We start from the raw sequence: 23,333 nt of genomic DNA on the forward strand, positions 1-23,333 counted from the left end.
ATTGATCAAGTACAAGAGAGGAGGGAAAACCCGCAGACACTTGGCCCTGTGGAATGAGTTTGACAGGTAGAGTAAAGCTACTGTCACTGGGCATTTAAGAGCTGAACTTAAGCTCACTGACGTCATGATTTGACCTCTTATTTTTCGGAGTTCCCAGTTTTGAATGGAGCATTTGAACTTGAAAAAATACGAGGTCAAATCATGACGTCATTTGGAGCCCCCCCCCCAAAAAATCCCTGTTATTCGAATGAGCCATCAGTTGTCTTGAATGCACCAATAGTTAAGTGAGTTGTACAGTTGCCCCGTTCAAAACAACTGGGAACTCGGTGGGGGGAAAAACGAACTCCGACTGGGAAAAATCTTTTGAATGGTCACTCGAACTCCAGCCTCTTTCTAGACTCCGACCTGAAGGTCACTGACGTCATGATTGAACCTATTTTTCCGAGTACCCAGTTTTGAACTCAGCAAATGTTATGACCGTGTACCCAAATGTATCCATCCGTATTATGTCTAATGGTTACGCATGGAAATGACCTTGGACAACCAAGATCAACAGTTGTAAAAATACAGTCCTCACAAAGAATAGTGACATAAAAAAACAACCATTTACGACCATAAACCATGCGTGAAAGGCACGTTAACGCATTGAATGGCACAATGGGATGCGCGAGTTGCGTATAGGCTCCGATGTTTCTGAAACTAACATTTGAGAAGGTTCTTTACTTTTTGGAAATGAATATAAATAGATCCCTGGTAAACTTCCATACGTTTTCGCCATGTACTACTTGTTTCACCAAATCTGCATCTCTTATTGGAGGAGGGGCAGAAATAGACTCCCTCGCTGCAGCCAATCAAAGTGCGCCCTAAACATGCATTCTTCCCCAACGATTGGCTAACCTCCTCGCGCTGATAGTCATCTTTATTATCCAACTGTTGTAAGTCTCTTTCTATCACCGGAGGAAGATTCTTTACCTCTCCAGATTCCTAGACCATCAGATACATAGGTAAGTTGAAACTGATCGACCACTTGCATGAAGATGTGAGTGCAACTTTTTTTAATGCACATTTATTTTATGCTGCCATGTTCCATTCATCGAAATAAGGTTATGTGTCCTTGTAAAGTTGTATAATTATGCTGTACCTACCTACTGAGTCATGGCAATCAAAATAATAGTAAGAGGTGGGTACAACAATGACCGTTCGTGTTTTAAACAAGCACATGGTTTATTTCCGGAGTCCATAAACCCCCGACCATATGGGGTCATGGCTAGAAGGGTTCCAACGTTTGTCAAATTAGCGTCCGATTAGATTTTTCGTAGTACAGTAGGTTAGGAGTTATTGTGTTTTTGACTACGCTTGTTTATTCCATGTGTAACTGTTGTTTGTGTCGCACGGCTTTGCTTTATCTTGGTCAGGTCGCAGTTGTAAATGAGAACTTGTTTTCAACTAGCCTACCTGGTTAAATAAAGGTGAAATAAAAAGGAAAATGATGGTACATTTAGGAAACTGGTTTGGGTTAGCAAAAAGGCACACACAAACATCTGCCTTTGACCCACCATATGGGACTATTTCTGGGTCCTACTGTCTATCATCAGTTACCTGAATACAAGATCGCTTTGTGTTGAGAAATGAAGTTATAATGTATACCTGTGAATCCTCCATCACATTTGTTGTCTATTTCTGTTCTGGTGACAGAGGGCTGCAGGTAATGAATTTGAGCTGCACCATTAGTTCATTTTGCCCACCACAATTTGCCATAGATGAGTGCACTCTTGTGCCATGACTATACGTTTCTAGTATGGCCCTAAAAAGACATTGCCTGTCATAACTATTCAGAGGCAGAGCCAATCTAGTCAGAGCTCGATTCCACAGAGTCGTCAGAAACTTCCTTCACCATGGTGTTTAATCCGCTATTTTATTTGACCTTTATTTAACGAAGCAAATCCGTTAATAAGAACGAATTCTTATTATCAATTGCGGCCTAGGAACAGTGGGTTAACTGCCTTGTTCAGGGGCAGAACGACAGATGTTCACCAGCTCGGGGATTCGATTTTTACAACCTTTACGTTTACTAGGCCAACGCTCTAACCGCTAGGCTACCTGCCGCTATGGCCTTCATGGCTCTGAATAGTTATGACAGGCGTTATTGGACACTGTCTTGGTAGGGCAGTTATATGTATTATTATATGGTTGTAAATCCTGTCCTTTTTGTTATTTACCCTTGTTTTTAGCCAGGCTCTATATCATCGCACACTATCGTTTAATTCCACTTTTGGGAATTCTGAAAGAGATTTTTAAAAATAACATACTTTGTGGTAGAAGGTATTGAGAATATCTGTTGAGAGAAGCTCTAAAGGCAGTTTATCTCATGTAGTAACTGTTACAACCGGTGGGTTGGGTCTGGAGGGTGTCTGCTCAACTGGTTTGGTTACACATGCAAGGCCAGCTGTGAGGTAACACAACCCGCTGAACATTTCAGCCTCAACTCAGCCTCATTGCCACTCAGTGAACCTGTCTGCAACGGGGATCAGATTGCAAATGAACTCACCCAAGGAACACTCAAACCTCTGCTCCCATATCTGCCATAGCAGTAGTTAGACAGACCCTGTAACAGCTGTAGCATGACCAGCAGTAGTAGTCCCATTAAGAAATGCGCTGGCTCAGGAGGGAACGTTTCCTTTGGTCTCTCTCTGTCTCCAACCGTACGTTGTTTTCCTAAGGACACAATGCTCTCTGGTGGGTTTATTGTGTGCTGGTCATTTGGTGTCAAGCCACTCAGGCGAGGTTTGTGTCTTCAGTGCAGTTCAGAAAGAGGTCCATTTGAACAGCTGCTTGGAAGTGTACACAGCCTATTAGTATTAGACAGGAGCAACACAACAGACTGAACTCTGTCTGGGAATCCAAAGAATTAGTACCATTTTAATGCCTTAGGGACAGGATGTTGTCTTGTTGATACGTTAGGGACAGTATGTTGTCTTGTTGATACATTAGGGACAGTATGTTGTCTTGTTGAAAAAAATCAAATAAAAATATTTCACCTTTATTTAACCAGGTAGGCTAGTTGAGAACACCTTTATTTAACCAGGTAGGCTAGTTGAGAACACCTTTATTTAACCAGGTAGGCTAGTTGAGAACAAGTTCTCATTTGCAACTGCGACCTGGCCAAGATAAAGCATAGCAGTGTGAACAGACAACAGAGTTACACATGGAGTAAACAATTAACAAGTCAATAACACAGTAGAGAAAAAAAGGGGAGTCTATATACATTGTGTGCAAAAGGCATGAGGAGGTAGGTGAATAATTAAAATGTTGCAGATTAACACTGGAGTGATAAATGATCAGATGGTCATGTACAGGTAGAGATATTGGTGTGCAGAAAAGTAAATAAATAAAAAACAGTATGGGGATGAGGTAGGTAAAAATGGGTGGGCTATTTACCGATAGACTATGTACAGCTGCAGCGATCGGTTAACTGCTCAGACAGCAGATGTTTGAAGTTGGTGAGGGAGATAAAAGTCTCCAACTTCAGCGGATTTTTTTTATTCATTATTATTATTATTATTATTTTTTTTTTTTTGCAATTCGTTCCAGTCACAGGCAGCAGAGAACTGGAACGAAAGGCGGCCAAATGAGGTGTTGGCTTTAGGGATGATCAGTGAGATACACCTGCTGGAGCGCGTGCTACGGATGGGTGTTGCCATCGTGACCAGTGAACTGAGATAAGGCGGAGCTTTACCTAGCATGGACTTGTAGATGACCTGGAGCCAGTAGGTCTGGCGACGAATATGTAGCGAGGGCCAGCCGACTAGAGCATACAAGTCGCAGTGGTGGGTGGTATAAGGTGCTTTAGTGACAAAACGGATGGCACTGTGATAAACTGCATCCAGTTTGCTGAGTAGAGTGTTGGAAGCAATTTTGTAGATGACATCGCCGAAGTCGAGGATCGGTAGGATAGTCAGTTTTACTAAGGTAAGTTTGGCGGCGTGAGTGAAGGAGGCTTTGTTGCGGAATAGAAAGCCGATTCTTGATTTGATTTTCGATTGGAGATGATTTGATATGAGTCTGGAAGGAGAGTTTACAGTCTAGCCAGACACCTAGGTACTTATAGATGTCCACATATTCAAGGTCGGAACCATCCAGGGTGGTGATGCTGGTCAGGCGTGCGGGTGCAGGCAGCGAACGGTTGAAAAGCATGCATTTGGTTTTACTAGCGTTTAAGAGCAGTTGGAGGCCACGGAAGGAGTGTTGTATGGCATTGAAGCTCGTTTGGAGGTTAGATAGCACAGTGTCCAAGGACGGGCCGGAAGTATATAGAATGGTATCGTCTGTGTAGAGGTGGATCAGGGAATCGCCCACAGCAAGAGCAACATCATTGATATATACAGAGAAAAGAGTAGGCCCGAGGATTGAACCCTGTGGCACCCCCATAGAGACTGCCAGAGGACCGGACAGCATGCCCTCCGATTTGACACACTGAACTCTGTCTGCAAAGTAATTGGTGAACCAGGCAAGGCAGTCATCCGAAAAACCGAGGCTACTGAGTCTGCCGATAAGAATATGGTGATTGACAGAGTCGAAAGCCTTGGCAAGGTCGATGAAGACGGCTGCACAGTACTGTCTTTTATCGATGGCGGTTATGATATCGTTTAGTACCTTGAGCGTGGCTGAGGTGCACCCGTGACCGGCTCGGAAACCCAATTGCACAGCGGAGAAGGTACGGTGGGATTCGAGATGGTCAGTGACCTGTTTGTTGACTTGGCTTTCGAAGACCTTAGATAGGCAGGGCAGGATGGATATAGGTCTGTAACAGTTTGGGTCCAGGGTGTCTCCCCCTTTGAAGAGGGGGATGACTGCGGCAGCTTTCCAATCCTTGGGGATCTCAGACGATATGAAAGAGAGGTTGAACAGGCTGGTAATAGGGGTTGCGACAATGGTGGCGGATAGTTTCAGAAATAGAGGGTCCAGATTGTCAAGCCCAGCTGATTTGTATGGGTCCAGGTTTTGCAGCTCTTTCAGAACATCTGCTATCTGGATTTGGGTAAAGGAGAACCTGGAGAGGCTTGGGCGAGTAGCTGCGGGGGGGGCGGAGCTGTTGGCTGAGGTTGGAGTAGCCAGGCGGAAGGCATGGCCAGCTGTTGAGACATGCTTGTTGAAGTTTTCGATAATCATGGATTTATCGGTGGTGACCGTGTTACCTAGCCTCAGTGCAGTGGGCAGCTGGGAGGAGGTGCTCTTGTTCTCCATGGACTTCACAGTGTCCCAGAACTTTTTGGAGTTGGAGCTACAGGATGCAAACTTCTGCCTGAAGTAGCTGGCCTTAGCTTTACTGACTGCGTGTATTGGTTCCTGACTTCCCTGAACAGTTGCATATCGCGGGGACTATTCGATGCTATTGCAGTCCGCCACAGGATATTTTTGTGCTGGTCGAGGGCAGTCCGGTCTGGAGTGAACCAAGGGCTGTATCTGTTCTTAGTTCTGCATTTTTTTGAACGGAGCATGCTTATCTAAAATGGTGAGGAAGTTAGTTTTAAAGAATGACCAGGCATCCTCAACTGACGGGATGAGGTCAATGTCCTTCCAGGGACAGTATGTTGTCTTGTTAATATGTTAGGGACAGTATGTTGTCTTGTTAATACGTTAGGGACAGTACGTTGTCTTGTTAATATGTTAGGGACAGTATGTTGTCTTGTTGATACGTTAGGGACAGGATGTTGTCTTGTTAATATGTTAGGGACAGTATGTTGTCTTGTTGATATGTTAGGGACAGTATGTTGTCTTGTTAATATGTTAGGGACAGGATGTTGTCTTGTTGATACGTTAGGGACAGGATGTTGTCTTGTTAATATGTTAGGGACAGTATGTTGTCTTGTTAAGACGTTAGGGACAGTATGTTGTCTTGTTAATATGTTAGGGACAGGACGTTGTCTTGTTGATACGTTAGGGACAGGATGTTGTCTTGTTGATACGTTAGGGACAGGATGTTGTCTTGTTAATATGTTAGGGACAGTATGTTGTCTTGTTGATACGTTAGGGACAGTATGTTGTCTTGTTGATACGTTAGGGGCAGTATGTTGTCTTGTTAATATGTTAGGGACAGTATGTTGTCTTGTTGATACGTTAGGGACAGTATGTTGTCTTGTTAGGGACAGTATGTTGTCTTGTTAGGGACAGTATGTTGTCTTGTTGATATGTTAGGGACAGTATGTTGTCTTGTTAATATGTTAGGGACAGTATGTTGTCTTGTTAATATGTTAGGGACAGTATGTTGTCTTGTTAATATGTTAGGGACAGTATGTTGTCTTGTTAATATGTTAGGGACAGTATGTTGTCTTGTTAATATGTTAGGGACAGTATGTTGTCTTGTTGATATGTTAGGGACAGTATGTTGTCTTGTTAAGACGTTAGGGACAGTATGTTGTCTTGTTAAGACGTTAGGGACATTATGTTGTCTTGTTAATATGTTAGGGACAGTATGTTGTCTTGTTAAGACGTTAGGGACAGTATGTTGTCTTGTTAATATGTTAGGGACAGGACATTGTCTTCTATAACCCTGGGTCTTTAGGCAATACAAAATAGCTGGACACACACAATTATCTCCATTAATGATTAGCCCTTCTGAACAGGGGTCAATTCTTTCAATTGTAGTGCCTCACGTCTAGCAACTCCGGTATAGGAGCCAATCTCGCATTTGGCCTTTCGCATATTTTAAGTGATTGTTTTTTTCATTGACCTGAGGATGTTCACTGACTTAAACATCAAACGTGTTGAGGTAGTGCGTCTGCCTGAGTCATTTGTAACTGAACTGTGGGGCTCCCAGTACCACTCTTCAGAGGGACGTACAGCATGGCATGGTGGTGTCAGGTGTGCAGGTTAATATGACCTCACTAGGCCTCTTGGGGTCAAACGTTTAACATTTTTTTTGTCATTTTTGTCAGGAATGTTCTTAATGTCTTCCTGACTGTAATTAGTTTGAAGTCGTCAGTCTGTCCAGCAGTGTGTATATTATGAGACAGACAACAGCAGCAGCTCCTCGATTCCCTCAAATATTCTGAAGAGTGGCCTTCTGCTGCTCCTGTCCCTCAGACCGGACTCTTAAGTAGCCCCAAACCACTGATACAGGGTCAGATCACTTATTGTCCAGCTAACGGTTACAATTAGGACTGGGGTAAGGGGAATATGATCCTAGATCTGTGCTTATGAGCAGGACAGAGGCTACGTGCCATTTACTAGCCCATGTGCCATTTAACTTCCTAGGTGAGACATGCCTGCGGTCCCCTCCCTTAAAGACAGCAGCGTCCTGGGCCCTGTGTGCCCGCACGCTGCCAGGCTACGCGTCACCAACGGCAATGGGGACGCCAACGGATCCTCCAAGGTCCAGGAAGGGCTGTTACAACTCCCAACCAAGGGGGGCGTCAGAGACAAGCTAGAGGTGGACGTGACTGGAACCATCCAGGCGGTGGGGGAGAGGAAGTGGATCCGTCCCGACCTTCCCAGCCGGTGCACCTGGAGACTGGGGGGCAACCACGCCGACTCCCCCCACACCCATCCTCAACAGTAAGACTGGTCACCCTAACCGTAACCCTCAACAGTAAGACTGGTGACCCTCAACAGTAAGACTGGTGACCCTCAACAGTAAGACTGGTGACCCTCAACAGTAAGACTGGTGACCCTCAACAGTAAGACTGGTGACCCTCAACAGTAAGACTGGTGACCCTGAACAGTAAGACTGGTAACCCTGAACAGTAAGACTACTAACCCTCAACAGTAAGACTGGTAACCCTCAACAGTAAGACTGGTAACCCTCAACAGTAAGACTGGTGACCCTCAACAGTAAGACTGGTGACCCTCAACAGTAAGACTGGTGACCCTCAACAGTAAGACTGGTGACCCTCAACAGTAAGACTGGTGACCCTCAACAGTAAGACTGGTGACCCTCAACAGTAAGACTGGTGACCCTGAACAGTAAGACTGGTGACCCTGAACAGTAAGACTGGTAACCCTCAACAGTAAGACTGGTAACCCTCAACAGTAAGACTGGTGACCCTCAACAGTAAGACTGGTGACCCTCAACAGTAAGACTGGTGACCCTCAACAGTAAGACTGGTGACCCTCAACAGTAAGACTGGTGACCCTCAACAGTAAGACTGGTGACCCTCAACAGTAAGACTGGTGACCCTCAACAGTAAGACTGGTGACCCTCAACAGTAAGACTGGTGACCCTCAACAGTAAGACTGGTGACCCTCAACAGTAAGACTGGTGACCCTCAACAGTAAGACTGGTGACCCTCAACAGTAAGACTGGTGACCCTCAACAGTAAGACTGGTATGACCCTCAACAGTAAGACTGGTATGACCCTCAACAGTAAGACTGGTATGACCCTCAACAGTAAGACTGGTATGACCCTCAACAGTAAGACTGGTATAACCCTCAACAGTAAGTAAGACTGGTAACCCTCAACAGTAAGTAAGTCAGTGACATCATAAACTCCCCTCTTCCAGGACCAAAGCTCCTAAAATCCTCACCAACATCCTCCGGAGGATCGGTGACACCCCGCTGGTGCGCATGAACAAGATCCCCAAGACCTTCGGCCTCAAGTGTGAAGTCTGTGAGTTTATCAGGGAGTCTTTTCTCAGAACCCTTTTGAGATGAATGGTTGAACCTTAACTTGCTACATGGGTGCAAATGTTTCCCACTCAATGTTTCAGCCTTGTCTGTGAACTTTTCTCACAGAGAGTTACCAATGTATTCGTGCCTCCATGATAAAACCTATCCCAGAACCTTGCATTATCTGCCAGTCAGACATAGTCCTGAGAATACTGTTCAGACCGTATTCAAGGCTGTCTTCCCTCCATGTCTCTTTCTGTTGAGGCAGACATAGTGTACAAAAAAATAGCTACAAAAGTGCAAACTCTAAACTAAATGAGATGAACATGTTTGACCCAGGTCTGGTTACATTATCAGATGTTTTCAGACAAGGTGCTATTTTAATTCAGAATTAAAAACATTTGAATCTGTGTGTGTGATCCAGTGTGTACCGTTCTGTTTTGTCTCTGTGCAGTGGCCAAGTGTGAGTACTTCAACGCGGGCGGCAGTGTGAAGGATAGGATCAGTCTGCGTATGGTGGAGGATGCAGAGAGGGCAGGACATCTGAAACCAGGAGACACCATCATAGAACCCACCTCAGGCAATACAGGTAACTGTGTGTGTCTCAGTAAATGAATAGGAATGTGTCTCACTAGTGGTAGATTCACTGAAGTGTGTGTGTGTGTGTGTGTCCCTGTGTGTGTGTGTGTCCCTGTGTGTGTGTGTGTCCCTGTGTGTGTGTCCCTGTGTGTGTGTCCCTGTGTGTGTGTCCCTGTGTGTGTGTCCCTGTGTGTGTGTGTGTCCCTGTGTGTGTGTGTGTCCCTGTGTGTGTGTGTGTGCGTGTCCCTGTGTGTGTGTGTGTGTGTGTGTCCCTGTGTGTGTGTGTGTCCCTGTGTGTGTGTGTGTCCCTGTGTGTGTGTGTGTCCCTGTGTGTGTGTGACAGGTATCGGTCTGGCTCTGGCTGCAGCTGTGAAGGGTTACCGCTGTATCATTGTCATGCCTGAGAAGATGAGCATGGAGAAGGTAAGACTGCTGTACGTCTGCCTCATCAATCTCCCCTCTGGGACTTTCACAGGACCTATTTGATTGTGAAGTCTGCACAAGTGGTCATGAAAACGCTGCCTGTGTGTGTCTGCATGCACCCAGGTGGATGTTTTGAGAGCCCTGGGCGCAGAGATCGTCCGTACTCCCACCAGCGCTCGTTTCGATTCGCCAGAGTCTCACGTGGGCGTGGCTTGGCGTCTGAAGAACGAGATCCCCAACTCTCACATCCTGGACCAGTACCGTAACCCTAGTAACCCCCTGGCCCACTATGACACCACAGCAGAGGAGATACTGGAGCAGTGTGATGGTGAGACAGACTTCCTCTCGGCTCCCTCCTCTCTTGTCTTGCTGGCATTCTCTCTCTTAAAATACTGTGATTGAAGAAAATTTGTTCAGAGATTAAGTTATTTAGAAATGTAAATTCATAATTTCTATACACTTTCTACCTGGTTTAGGTTCAGACTGGAGGATTTTTTTCACAGAATAAGTAATAAAAAAATATATTTAAAAACACTTTTTTATTTTTATTACTCAGACACCTGCTACCCATTCAAAACCTTGTCGTCATCCACTAGCTGAGAATCGCTGTTATACAAGTGTGTCTGAATAAGGTACAACTAGTGGTTTTGGTCAACAGCAAAGCATTGTCTGAGCAGTTGTGTGGGCTTGTAGCCCTCATAGAGTCACTGTTCATGATCTGAAACCATCTGTCTGTGACCTGGCAGGGAAAGTGGACATGCTGGTGGCAGGCGCTGGCACAGGCGGCACCATCACTGGCGTTGCCCGCAAACTGAAGGAGAGGTGCCCAAACATCCAGGTGAGTGAACTCTGGGTGTCCACCTGGAATCAATTCCCATCCCCAGGTGGCTTCTGACTAGGGTTGGGGACAGTTCAATTGAAATTGCTATTAGAGTATGGAAAGATCCATACAAATAGAATCAGTCTCAACTTGGATCTTCACATTCACTACTTCAACATGACGGAATAGAAACGGTTCTGATCACAGGCTATGGCCGTCCTTACTGGGTGTTAACTTGTGTCTGACGTGGTGTGGGGATCTGTCTGGTGTGGTTCTGTGTGGTGTGGTTCTGTCTGGTGGGGTTCTGTCTGATCTTGTGTGATTTGGTGTGGTTCTGTGTGGTCTGGTCTGATGTGGTTCTGTCTGGTCTGATGTGGTTCTGTCTGGTCTGGTGTGGTTCTGTCTGGTCTGGTTCTGTCTGGTGGGGTTCTGTCTGATCTTGTGTGATTTGGTGGGGTTCTGTGTGGTTCTGTCTGGTCTGATGTTGGTAAATAGCCCACCCTTTTCACCTACCTCATCCCCGTACTGTTTCTATTTATTTACTTTTCTGCTCTTTTGCACACCAATATCTCTACCTGTACATGACCATCTGATCTTTTATCACTCCAGTGTTAATCTGCAAAATTGTAATTATTTGCCTACCTCCTCATGCCTTTTGCACACATTGTATATAGACCCCCCTTCGTTTTCTACTGTGTTATTGACTTGTTAATTGTTTACTCCATGTGTAACTCTTTGTTGTATGCTCACACTGCTATGCTTTATCTTGGCCAGGTCGCAGTTGCAAATGAGAACTTGTTCTCAACTAGCCTACCTGGTTAAATAAAGGTGTTCTCAACTAGCCTACCTGGTTAAATAAAGGTGTTCTCAACTAGCCTACCTGGTTAAATAAAGGTGTTCTCAACTAGCCTACCTGGTTAAATAAAGGTGTTCTCAACTAGCCTACCTGGTTAAATAAAGGTGAAATAAAAATAAAAATAAATAAAAATGTGGTTCTGTCTGGTCTGGTGTGGTTCTGTGTGGTGGGGTTCTGTCTGGTGTGGTTCTGCGTGGTCTTGTCTGGTGTGTTTCTGTCTGGTCTGGTGTGGTTCTGTCTGATCTTGTGTGATTCGGTGTGGTTCTGTCTGGTCTGGTGTGGTTCTGTCTGGTGTGGTTCTGTCTGATCTTGTGTGATTTGGTGTGGTTCTGTGTGGTCTGGTGTGGTTCTGTCTGGTCTGATGTGGTTCTGTCTGGTCTGGTGTGGTTCTGTCTGGTGTGGTGTGGTTCTGTTTGGTATGGTTCTGTCTGTGTGTGTGGTCAGATCATCGGTGTGGACCCTGAAGGCTCCATCCTGGCAGAACCAGAGGAGCTGAACAAGACAGACAAGACCCAGTACGAGGTGGAGGGCATCGGATACGACTTCATCCCCACTGTACTGGACAGATCAGTGAGTCAGCTGGACACACACACACACACACACTTAAACACACACACACACTACCTCACCAGGGTGTGTCTACCTGTAGGTGGTGGATAGCTGGTACAAGTCCAACGATGAGGAGTCCTTCAACATGTCCCGTATGCTGGTCAGAGACGAGGGCTTGCTGTGTGGTACGTTTGTCACCGTTCTGTTTCTCTGTCATTCATCTCACTGTCACCAGTGAGGACTCTGTGGCCGTGTTGCAGGTCATCCGTATTGCACATCAAATGAAGGCGGTTCCTGAGACATTCAGTACTTCTCCAGGGACTGGAATATCTGCACATTCCCACTTCAATAAAGACCACCTGGAACGCCACCTATGTCATGTTCTGATTTATGGGTTGACCTGGCTACGGGTCATCATGCCAACCAGTGTGCCCGTCTCTTGTCCCCTGTGCCAGGTGGCAGCTCGGGCACGGCCATGGCAGCAGCGGTGAGGGTGGCCAAGGACCTGAAGGAGGGCCAGCGGTGTGTGGTCATCCTGCCAGACTCCATCCGCAACTACATGTGAGGAACCAGGGTCTAGAATATACTGTTATATTATGACTATAATATACTGTAGTCCTATAGTGAATCTAATGATCTGTCAGCGTTTAGCTTAGCCTGGGCCCTTGTGGCCATGTCTGAATATTGCAGCTGTTGCCTCGTGGGAATCACTGATTCATGATCCTCTCTTTAATCTGAACCTTTAACAGCTGTTCCTAGTGGATGAAGTAACTAACAACCCTTCTCTTTTAATCTGAACCTTTAACAGCTGTTCCTAGTGGATGAAGTAACCAACAACCCTTCTCTTTAATCTGAACCTTTAACAGCTGTTCCTAGTGGATGAAGTAACCAACAACCCTTCTCTTTAATCTGAACCTTTAACAGCTGTTCCTAGTGGATGAAGTAACCAACAACCCTTCTCTTTAATCTGAACCTTTAACAGCTGTTCCTAGTGGATGAAGTAACCAACAACCCTTCTCTTTAATCTGAACCTTTAACAGCTGTTCCTAGTGGATGAAGTAACCAACAACCCTTCTCTTTAATCTGAACCTTTAACAGCTGTTCCTAGTGGATGAAGTAACCAACAACCCTTCTCTTTAATCTGAACCTTTAACAGCTGTTCCTAGTGGATGAAGTAACCAACAACCCTTCTCTTTAATCTGAACCTTTAACAGCTGTTCCTAGAGGATGAAGTAACCAACAACAACTCTTCTCTTTTTTTCAGGACCAAGTTCCTGAGTGACAAGTGGATGTTCCAGAAAGGCTTCCTGAAGGAGTCAGACATCATGGTAAACAAACCCTGGTAGGTCTGAACAAACCCCGCTGGGTCTGTGTCTCTGAATAAGCCCTGGTGGGTCTGTGTCTCTGAATAAGCCCTGGTGGGTCTGTGTCTCTGAATAAGCCCTGGTGGGTCTGTGTCTCTGAATAAGCCCTGGTGGGTCTGTGTCTCTGAATAAGCCCTGGTGGGTCTGTGTCTCTGAATAAACCCTGGTGGGTCTGTGTCTGAATAAACCCTCTGAGCATGTCTTCATCTAGTGCTTCATTTTCTATTTGTTTGTAGTTTTCTCTTAAAGGTGCAATATGTAGCTCTATGGGCGACCTGACCAAACTCACATAGAAATGTGAGTTATAGATCTGTCATTCAAATTGGAAGCAAGTCTAAGAAGTAGTAGATCTGTGCTATTTCTGTGCTTCCTGTCCTTAAGTGTAGTTTTGCGTCTTTTACTTTCGGTTTGGTACACCAGGTTTAAACAGTTAAATACTATATATTTTGTTAATTGAAAATATGTTTCACAGCGGTTTAGATGGTACAATGATTTTGCACATTGCTTGTTTTGTCACAAACTGATATCAGGTGTAAATTGTAGTATTTTAGCAACCAGGCAATTGTGGGGTGATGTCTGTATATTATGCCTTTTTAAAGGTTGTCTTTTGTTTTTATTTATTTAATTGGTTGTCTATTTCTCTCTTTCTCTCTCTTTCTCTCTCTTTCTCTCTCTCTCCCTCCCCAGGTGGTGGAACCTGAAGCTGCAGGGGTTGAACCTCTCTGCCCCTCTGACCGTCCTGCCCACGGTCAGCTGTCAGAAGACCATCAAGATCCTGAAGGAGAACGGCTTTGACCAGGCCCCTGTAGTGGACGAGGCTGGGTGGGTGTCCTCCTCCACTGTCTCATCTCCTGCCTCTTTCATTAACCAGAGGCTGTTTCCCAAATGGCTCCCTATTCCCTTCATAGGGCACTAATGTTGACCATGTAGGGAATAGGGTGCCATTTTGCACATATCCATTATCTTTGTGTCGCTTACTAGTTCATGGTGAAGAAATTAAATGATTGTAGAGAATCTGAAGATATCTTCCATTGAAATAACCCTGGAATTCAATTCATTAGTATTGTTGATTTGTAAATGTTGTTAACCCATGTTTCACCTGTGGACACTGACCATCTGATTCAAGTCATTCAACTGTTCTGGTGACATTATCCATGGGTTAGTGTTGTTCTGCTGCTAAAATAACTGTGTGTGTGTAGGCTGGTCCTAGGAATGGTTACTTTGGGGAACATGCTAGCCTCTGTGCTGGCTGGGAAGATCAAACCCTCAGACCCAGTCAACAAGGTGATCTACACCCAGTTCAAACAGGTCAGTCTCACACACACACACACACACACACACACACACACACACACTTTTTCTGTAAGTAGTGCAAATAGGTCTCACACACACTGAAATCACCCATGTTTGTTTATATGATGAAACGGTCCTCTCTTATTTTACGTCTGACTGATAACCTCACGTCTCATCCTATTCTCAGATCCGTCTGACTGATAACCTCACGTCTCATCCTATTCTCAGATCCGTCTGACTGATAACCTCACGTCTCATCCTATTCTCAGATCCGTCTGACTGATAACCTCACGTCTCATCCTATTCTCAGATCCGTCTGACTGATAACCTCACGTATCATCCTATTCTCAGATCCGTCTGACTGATAACCTCACGTATCATCCTATTCTCAGATCCGTCTGACTGATAACCTCACGTCTCATCCTATTCTCAGATCCGTCTGACTGATAACCTCACGTCTCATCCTATTCTCAGATCCGTCTGACTGATAACCTCACCTCTCATCCTATTCTCAGATCCGTCTGACTGATAACCTCACCTCTCATCCTATTCTCAGATCCGTCTGACTGATAACCTCACCTCTCATCCTATTCTCAGATCCGTCTGACTGATAACCTCACGTCTCATCCTATTCTCAGATCCGTCTGACTGATAACCTCACGTCTCATCCTATTCTCAGATCCGTCTGACTGATAACCTCACGTCTCATCCTATTCTCAGATCCGTCTGACTGATAACCTCACGTCTCATCCTATTCTCAGATCCGTCTGACTGATAACCTCACGTCTCATCCTATTCTCAGATCCGTCTGACTGATAACCTCACGTCTCATCCTATTCTCAGATCCGTCTGACTGATAACCTCACCTCTCATCCTATTCTCAGATCCGTCTGACTGATAACCTGGGGAAGCTCTCTCGTATCCTGGAGACGGACCACTTTGCCCTGGTGGTACACGAACAGATCCAATGTAAGTCTTTCTGCCTGCTATAATGGTGAACATGTTGCGATAAGAGGAGTGAAGGTTCGTTGACCTTTTCTGAGGGCAGTAACAAGGTGGTAAGGTGGTCTGAACCCATTTAAACCAGTCTGGTTTAATGTCTGCTGTGTGCATGTGACTGGTATACAGTGCATTTGGAAAGTATTCAGACCTCTTGACTTTTTCCACATTTTGTTACGTTACAACCTTATTCTAAAATGGATTAAATAAATAAGAAGTCTCGTCAATCTACACACTATCTCATAATGACAAACTGAAAACTGGTTTCAAGAAATTTTTGCACATTTATAACAAACAAAAAAAAGACCTTATTTACATAAGTATTCAGAATTTTTGCTATGAGACTCGAAATTGAGCTCAGGTCCTTGCTGTTTCCATTGAATCATCCTTGAGATGTTCTACAACTTGATTGGAGTCCACATGATTTGGAATGACACACACCTGTCTCTACGTAAGGTCCCAGACTTGACAGTGCACGTCAGAGCAAAAACCAAGCCATGAGGTCGAAGGACTTGTCTGTAGAGATTGAACATCTCTGGAGAAACCTGAAAATAGCTGTGCAGCGATGCTCCCCATCTAACCTGACAGAGCTTGAGATGATCTGTAGAGAAGAATGGGAGAAACACCCCAAATACAGGTGTGCCAAGCTTGTAGCCTCATACCCAAGAAGACTCAAGGCTGTAATCACTGCCAAAGGTGCTTCAACAAAGTACTGAGTAAAGGGTCTGAATATTTATGCAAATGTCATTTAAAAGAATAAACTTTCTTAGCGAACATTTCTAAAAACACTGTTTTTGCTTTGTCATTAGGGGGTATTGTGATGTCATTAGGGGGTATTGTGATGTCATTAGGGGGTATTGTGATGTCATTAGGGGGTATTGTGTGTAGATTGATGGTGGGATAAAACTATTTAATACATTTTAGAGTTGTAACGTAACAAAATGTGGGACAAGTCAAGGGGTCTGAGTACTTTACAATTGCACTGTATGTGCCAGTCTCAAAGTCCTCCGTTGTTTGGTCCCAACATTGATTTGGGCCTGTAACCAACCATAACCCCACCCTCCCCTCGTCCAATGATGGTTGTAAGAGGGAGCTAATGCCACCCTCTCTATCCTTCCCTCTCCTACTCTCAGACTTGACGGACGGCTCCCCCAGCCTGAAGCAGATGGTGTTTGGTGTGGTAACGGCCATCGACCTGCTCAACTTCGTCACGGCCAGGGAGAAGAGGGAGAGGTCCTTCTCTGAGTGCAGTGACCTGTGACCGTGTCCCCGTGACGGCTGGGGTCATGTGCGCACAAACACCTCGTGTACACACACACATGGAACACGTTAATTACACCTACAGCTCACAGCCATACACAAACACACTGTGATATTAACGACAATATAAAGAATGAGGTCGTATGAACTTGATTGGTGGACAAACTGTTGTTGCTGCTTTCTCATGACATGTGAGTCATTTAGCAGATGCTCTTATCTAGAGCGACCTACAGATAGTGAGGACATACTGTTCCCCCCCCAACTGGTCCCCCGTGGGAATCCAACCCATTTTCATACTGTTCCCCCCCAACTGGTCCCCCGTGGGAATCCAACCCACAACCCATTTTCATACTGTTCCCCCCCCCAACTGGTCCCCCGTGGGAATCCAACCCACAACCCATTTTCATACTGTTCCCCCCCCCAACTGGTCCCCCGTGGGAATCCAACCCACAACCCATTTTCATACTGTTCCCCCCCAACTGGTCCCCCGTGGGAATCCAACCCACAACCCATTTTCATACTGTCCCCCCCCCCCAACTGGTCCCCCGTGGGAATCCAACCCACAACCCATTTTTATACTGCCCCCCCCCCCCCCCCCCCCAACTGGTCCCCCGTGGGAATCCAACCCACAACCCATTTTCATACTGTTCCCCCCCAACTGGTCCCCCGTGGGAATCCAACCCACAACCCATTTTCATACTGTTCCCCCCCAACTGGTCCCCCGTGGGAATCCAACCCACAACCCATTTTCATACTGTTCCCCCCCCAACTGGTCCCCCGTGGGAATCCAACCCACAACCCATTTTTATACTGCCCCCCCCCCCCCCCCCCAACTGGTCCCCCGTGGGAATCCAACCCACAACCCATTTTCATACTGTTCCCCCCCAACTGGTCCCCCGTGGGAATCCAACCCACAACCCATTTTTATACTGCCCCCCCCCCCCCCCAACTGGTCCCCCGTGGGAATCCAACCCACAACCCATTTTCATACTGTTCCCCCCCCAACTGGTCCCCCGTGGGAATCCAACCCACAACGCATTTTCATACTGTTCCCCCCAACTGGTCCCCCGTGGGAATCCAACCCATAACCCATTTTTATACTGCCCCCCCCCCCCCCCCCCCAACTGGTCCCCCGTGGGAATCCAACCCACAACCCATTTTCATACTGTTCCCCCCCCCCAACTGGTCCCCCGTGGGAATCCAACGCACAACCCATTTTCATACTGTTCCCCCCCAACTGGTCCCCCGTGGGAATCCAACCCACAACCCATTTTCATACTGTCCCCCCCCCCCCCCAACTGGTCCCCCGTGGGAATCCAACCCACAACCCATTTTCATACTGTTCCCCCCCAACTGGTCCCCCGTGGGAATCCAACCCACAACCCATTTTTATACTGTCCCCCCCCCCCCCCCAACTGGTCCCCCGTGGGAATCCAACCCACAACCCATTTTCATACTGTTCCCCCCCCAAACTGGTCCCCCGTGGGAATCCAACGCACAACCCATTTTCATACTGTTCCCCCCCCAACTGGTCCCCCGTGGGAATCCAACCCACAACCCATTTTCATACTGTTCCCCCCCAACTGGTCCCCCGTGGGAATCCAACCCACAACCCATTTTTATACTGTCCCCCCCCCCCCCCCCAACTGGTCCCCCGTGGGAATCCAACCCACAACCCATTTTCATACTGTTCCCCCCCCCAAACTGGTCCCCCGTGGGAATCCAACGCACAACCCATTTTCATACTGTTCCCCCCCAAACTGGTCCCCCGTGGGAATCCAACGCACAACCTATTTTCATACTGTTCCCCCCCAACTGGTCCCCCGTGGGAATCCAACCCACAACCCATTTTCATACTGTATCCCCCCAAATGGTCCCCCGTGGGAATCCAACCCACAACCCATTTTTATACTGTTCCCCCCCCCCCAACTGGTCCCCCGTGGGAATCCAACGCACAACCCATTTTCATACTGTTCCCCCCCAACTGGTCCCCCGTGGGAATCCAACCCACAACCCATTTTCATACTGTTCCCCCCCAACTGGTCCCCCGTGGGAATCCAACCCACAACCCATTTTTATACTGTCCCCCCCAACTGGTCCCCCGTGGGAATCCAACCCACAACCCATTTTCATACTGTATCCCCCCAAATGGTCCCCCGTGGGAATCCAACGCACAACCCATTTTCATACTGTTCCCCCCCAAACTGGTCCCCCGTGGGAATCCAACGCACAACCTATTTTCATACTGTTCCCCCCCAACTGGTCCCCCGTGGGAATCCAACCCACAACCCATTTTCATACTGTGTCCCCCGTGGGAATCCAACCCACAACCCATTTTTATACTGTTTTCCCCCCCCCCAACTGGTCCCCCGTGGGAATCCAACCCACAACCCATTTTTATACTGTTCCCCCCCCCCAACTGGTCCCCCGTGGGAATCCAACGCACAACCCATTTTCATACTGTTCCCCCCCAACTGGTCCCCCGTGGGAATCCAACCCACAACCCATTTTCATACTGCCCCCCCCCCAACTGGTCCCCCGTGGGAATCCAACCCACAACCCATTTTCATACTGTTCCCCCCCAACTGGTCCCCCGTGGGAATCCAACCCACAACCCATTTTCATACTGTTCCCCCCCCAACTGGTCCCCCGTGGGAATCCAACCCACAACCCATTTTTATACTGTCCCCCCCAACTGGTCCCCCGTGGGAATCCAACCCACAACCCATTTTCATACTGTATCCCCCCAAATGGTCCCCCGTGGGAATCCAACCCACAACCCATTTTTATACTGTTCCCCCCCCCAACTGGTCCCCCGTGGGAATCCAACGCACAACCCATTTTCATACTGTTCCCCCCCAACTGGTCCCCCGTGGGAATACAACCCACAACCCATTTTCATACTGTTCCCCCCCAACTGGTCCCCCGTGGGAATACAACCCTAGCGTTGCAAGCGCAATGCATTCATATGAAAGTCTTAAATCTTTGCTATATTTTGAGAGCTTGATCATAGAATGTAGCCAGTGCCTACAGAGGGAATTGCCATGTTGCTTTGTAATGTGTATTTAATTGATCAGACTGTACCCCATCCCATGTACTGAATCAATAATTGTGAAACCAATCTTTACTGGAGAAAAAAATTGTTTTAATTGTGAAAACCTCAATCAACACATTTCAACGCTATGCATAATGACACAACCCTGCACAATTACAAACAGGTTTGGGAAACAGACCTGTATGTTGATGTGTTTTTTAAAGGTTCAATGCATCTGTTTTTATCTGGATATCAAATCATTTCTGGGTAACAAATAATTATTTTACTGTGATTGTATTCAATTAAAACAAGTAGTTTCTTAACAAAGAGACATTTCTCAAGCAAGACTTTAGCTAGGACAGTTTGTGTGTGGTCTGAGTGGGGAGGGGGAAACTCAAAACTAGCTGTTGTTGGAAGAGAGGTATGGAACATTTTGCTGTTGGTCTATAAAAAAAAAAATGTATCGCATGATGTCACAATGGAAAGTCTAACCTCCCGCCCCTACAAACCTGCTGATTAGAAGGCCCTGTGTAGATTGCATTTTCAACCAGCAACTATCAGGAAATAACATGGTCAGTGTCATCAGCTGTATGATATTAAACACAGGAAAAACAGAATTTTCGGAAAGTGTTTTTTTTCTGTGTTTATCTGCTGTCGCACCAAAACAGGCTGTGATTTCAGGCGGTCTTTTCAAACAGCTCTTACCCTACAAGGGCATCAGAATGTTCGCGATTTACATTCAAGTTATTTAGCAGAAGCTCCTATCCAGTGATTTACAGTAATGAGTTATTTAGCAGACGCTCCTATCCAGAGTGATTTACAGTAATGGGTTATTTAGCAGACGCTCCTATCCAGAGTGATTTACAGTAATGAGTTATTTAGCAGAAGCTCCTATCCACAGTGATTTACAGTAATGAGTTATTTAGCAGACGCTCCTACCCAGAGTGATTTACAGTAATTAGTTATTTAGCAGAAGCTCCTATCCAGAGTGATTTACAGTAATGAGTTATTTAGCAGAAGCTCCTATCCAGAGTGATTTACAGTAATGAGTTATTTAGCGGACACTCCTATCCAGAGTGATTTACAGTAATGAGTTATTTAGTAGATGCTCCTATCCAGAGTGATTTACAGTAATGAGTTATTTAGCAGACGCTCCTATCCAGAGTGATTTACAGTAATGAGTTATTTAGCAGACGCTCCTATCCAGAGTGATTTACAGTAATGAGTTATTTAGTAGATGCTCCTATCCAGAGTGATTTACAGTAATTAGTTATTTAGCAGACGCTCCTATCCAGAGTGATTTACAGTAATGAGTTATTTAGCAGACGCTCCTATCCAGAGTGATTTACAGTAATGAGTTATTTAGCAGACGCTCCTATCCAGAGTGATTTACAGTAAGGAGTTATTTAGCAGACGCTCCTATCCAGAGTGATTTACAGTAATGAGTTATTTAGTAGACACTCCTATCCAGAGTGATTTACAGTAATGAGTTATTTAGCAGACGCTCCTATCCACAGTGATTTACAGTAATGAGTTATTTAGCAGACGCTCCTATCCACAGTGATTTACAGTAATGAGTTATTTAGCAGACGCTCCTACCCAGAGTGATTTACAGTAATGAGTTATTTAGCAGAAGCTCCTATCCAGAGTGATTTACAGTAATGAGTTATTTAGCAGATGCTCCTATCCATAGTGATTTACAGTAAGGAGTTATTTAGCAGATGCTCCTATCCATAGTGATTTACAGTAATGAGTTATTTAGCAGACGCTCCTATCCAGAGTGATTTACAGTAAGGAGTTATTTAGCAGATGCTCCTATCCAGAGTGATTTACAGTAATGAGGGCAGACTTTTTCAGTCAATCTAATGTATTTATAAAGCTCTTTTTATATCTGCAGACGTCACAAAGGCCTTATACAATTAACTCAAAGAGCAAGCAATACAGATGTAGAACATATTAAATGTACCGTACTCTTCAACGATGAAAAATCTGAGGTTTTGTTCTGGAATGGTCAAATATGTCTAGCTAGTAACTACCAAAATATCATTTTTTACATATGTCTAGCTAGTAACTACCAAAATATCATTTTTTACAAATATGTCTAGCTAGTAACTACCAAAATATCATTTTTTACAAATATGTCTAGCTAGTAACTACCAAAATAGCCTTTTTGACAAGATCATATGAAATAGAATGATTGATATGCCAGTATAATACAAAGAGAGAATTTGGTGTGCCAACAATGTATTTGTACGGTTGTTTATGCTTTTCACTTTGGATGTATCAGACTAAAAAGTCCTATCGGGATTTGTGTGCTATAAAATCACTTTATAATCTTATGAAAAATAAAGTTGTTAAAACATCTCTGAATTTATATTTGCTATGCAATCATTTTGTTTGTGTGTAGAATGTGTATAGTGCAGCGCCAGCTGTGCCACCAGAGACTCTGGGTTCGCGCCCAGGCTCTGTCATAACCGGCCGCGACCGGGAGGTCCGTGGGGCGACGCACAATTAGCCCTAGCGTCGTCCGGGTTAGGGAGGGCTTGGCCGGTAGGGATATCCTTGTCTCATCGCGCACCAGCGACTCCTGTGGCGGGCCGGGCGCAGTGCGCGCTAACCAAGGTTGCCATGTGCACGGTGTTTCCTCCGACACATTGGTGCGGCTGGCTTCCGGGTTGGATGCGCGCTGTGTTAAGAAGCAGTGCGGCTTGGTTGGGTTGTGTATCGGAGGACGCATGACTTTCAACCTTCGTCTCTCCCGAGCCCGTACAGGAGTTGTAGCGATGGGACAAGATAGTAGCTACTAAAACAAGATAGTAGCTACTAAACAATTGGACACCACGAAATTGGGGAGAAAAAGGGGTCAAATTCAACAACAAAAAAACAACAAAAAAAGAATGTGTATAGTGAAAATGTATGAGCTTTTAATAGTAGTTTGAGATTCCATTGTGATTAAGATAAATGGTACTCTAATTATGTTGACCCTAAGCCATTACCTGTTTGAATGTACAAAGTGGCTGCGTGGCCGAATTCTCTGGACATCTCCTCTCGATAGCTAAACAACCGAACCTTCTGTGATAAAATGTGTAGCCGAGCTGTGCATATGAATAACAGTATCAGCAGTTACACCACCCTACCACTAGGTGGCAGTGAAAGAGCATAGATTTGGTTGGTCTAACATTCCATGTATGACTGCTCTCGAGTCTGCTTGGGCTTGCAACAATTTCATTATTTAAGGTACTGTTTCGGGTTTTAAAGGGTACATCCATTTTTGGACTTTTAATTAATTACATTTCTTGAATACAACTTATAAATGCCCCATGAGCTTAGTTCAACTGACACTCTACCAGGGGTATCCAACTCTTACCCTACGAGGTCCAGAGCCTGCAGGTTTTCTGTTCTACCTGATAATTAAATGCACACACCTGGTGTCCCCGGTCTAAATCAGTCCCTCATTAGAGGGAAACAATGAAACAGGCTTTGTGGTCCAGAGTTGAGTTTGAGGGCTCTATATCATCCAAACATGGTTAAAACCATAATATTGATAACAT

At 45.6% G+C, this 23,333-nt stretch overlaps 1 protein-coding gene across 2 annotated transcripts; it reads left to right on the forward strand.

The window, feature by feature from the left end:
- Positions 1 to 874: 874 nt before the first annotated feature.
- LOC109890513 (cystathionine beta-synthase-like) lies at positions 875 to 17,095 on the forward strand. 2 transcript variants are annotated; one of them, XM_031813262.1, is made up of 15 exons: positions 875 to 1,004; positions 7,255 to 7,554; positions 8,500 to 8,606; positions 9,060 to 9,194; positions 9,528 to 9,607; positions 9,731 to 9,935; positions 10,354 to 10,445; positions 11,728 to 11,853; positions 11,933 to 12,017; positions 12,288 to 12,393; positions 13,097 to 13,174; positions 13,884 to 14,018; positions 14,396 to 14,504; positions 15,374 to 15,458; positions 16,622 to 17,095. In XM_031813262.1, exons 2-15 carry the CDS (start codon positions 7,262 to 7,264, stop codon positions 16,747 to 16,749), a joined length of 1,764 nt encoding a protein of 587 aa, XP_031669122.1. In that variant the 5' UTR covers positions 875 to 1,004; positions 7,255 to 7,261; the 3' UTR covers positions 16,750 to 17,095. The 2 variants fall into 2 exon arrangements, with proteins under 2 accessions (XP_031669122.1, XP_031669123.1); XM_031813263.1 differs by lacking the exons at positions 15,374 to 15,458; positions 16,622 to 17,095 and adding an exon at positions 14,677 to 14,817.
- The last annotated feature ends 6,238 nt before the right edge of the window (positions 17,096 to 23,333 follow it).

This window comes from Oncorhynchus kisutch, unplaced genomic scaffold, assembly GCF_002021735.2.
Source record: "Oncorhynchus kisutch isolate 150728-3 unplaced genomic scaffold, Okis_V2 Okis05a-Okis16b_hom, whole genome shotgun sequence".
In the NCBI taxonomy this organism is placed as follows: Eukaryota; Metazoa; Chordata; class Actinopteri; order Salmoniformes; family Salmonidae; genus Oncorhynchus; species Oncorhynchus kisutch.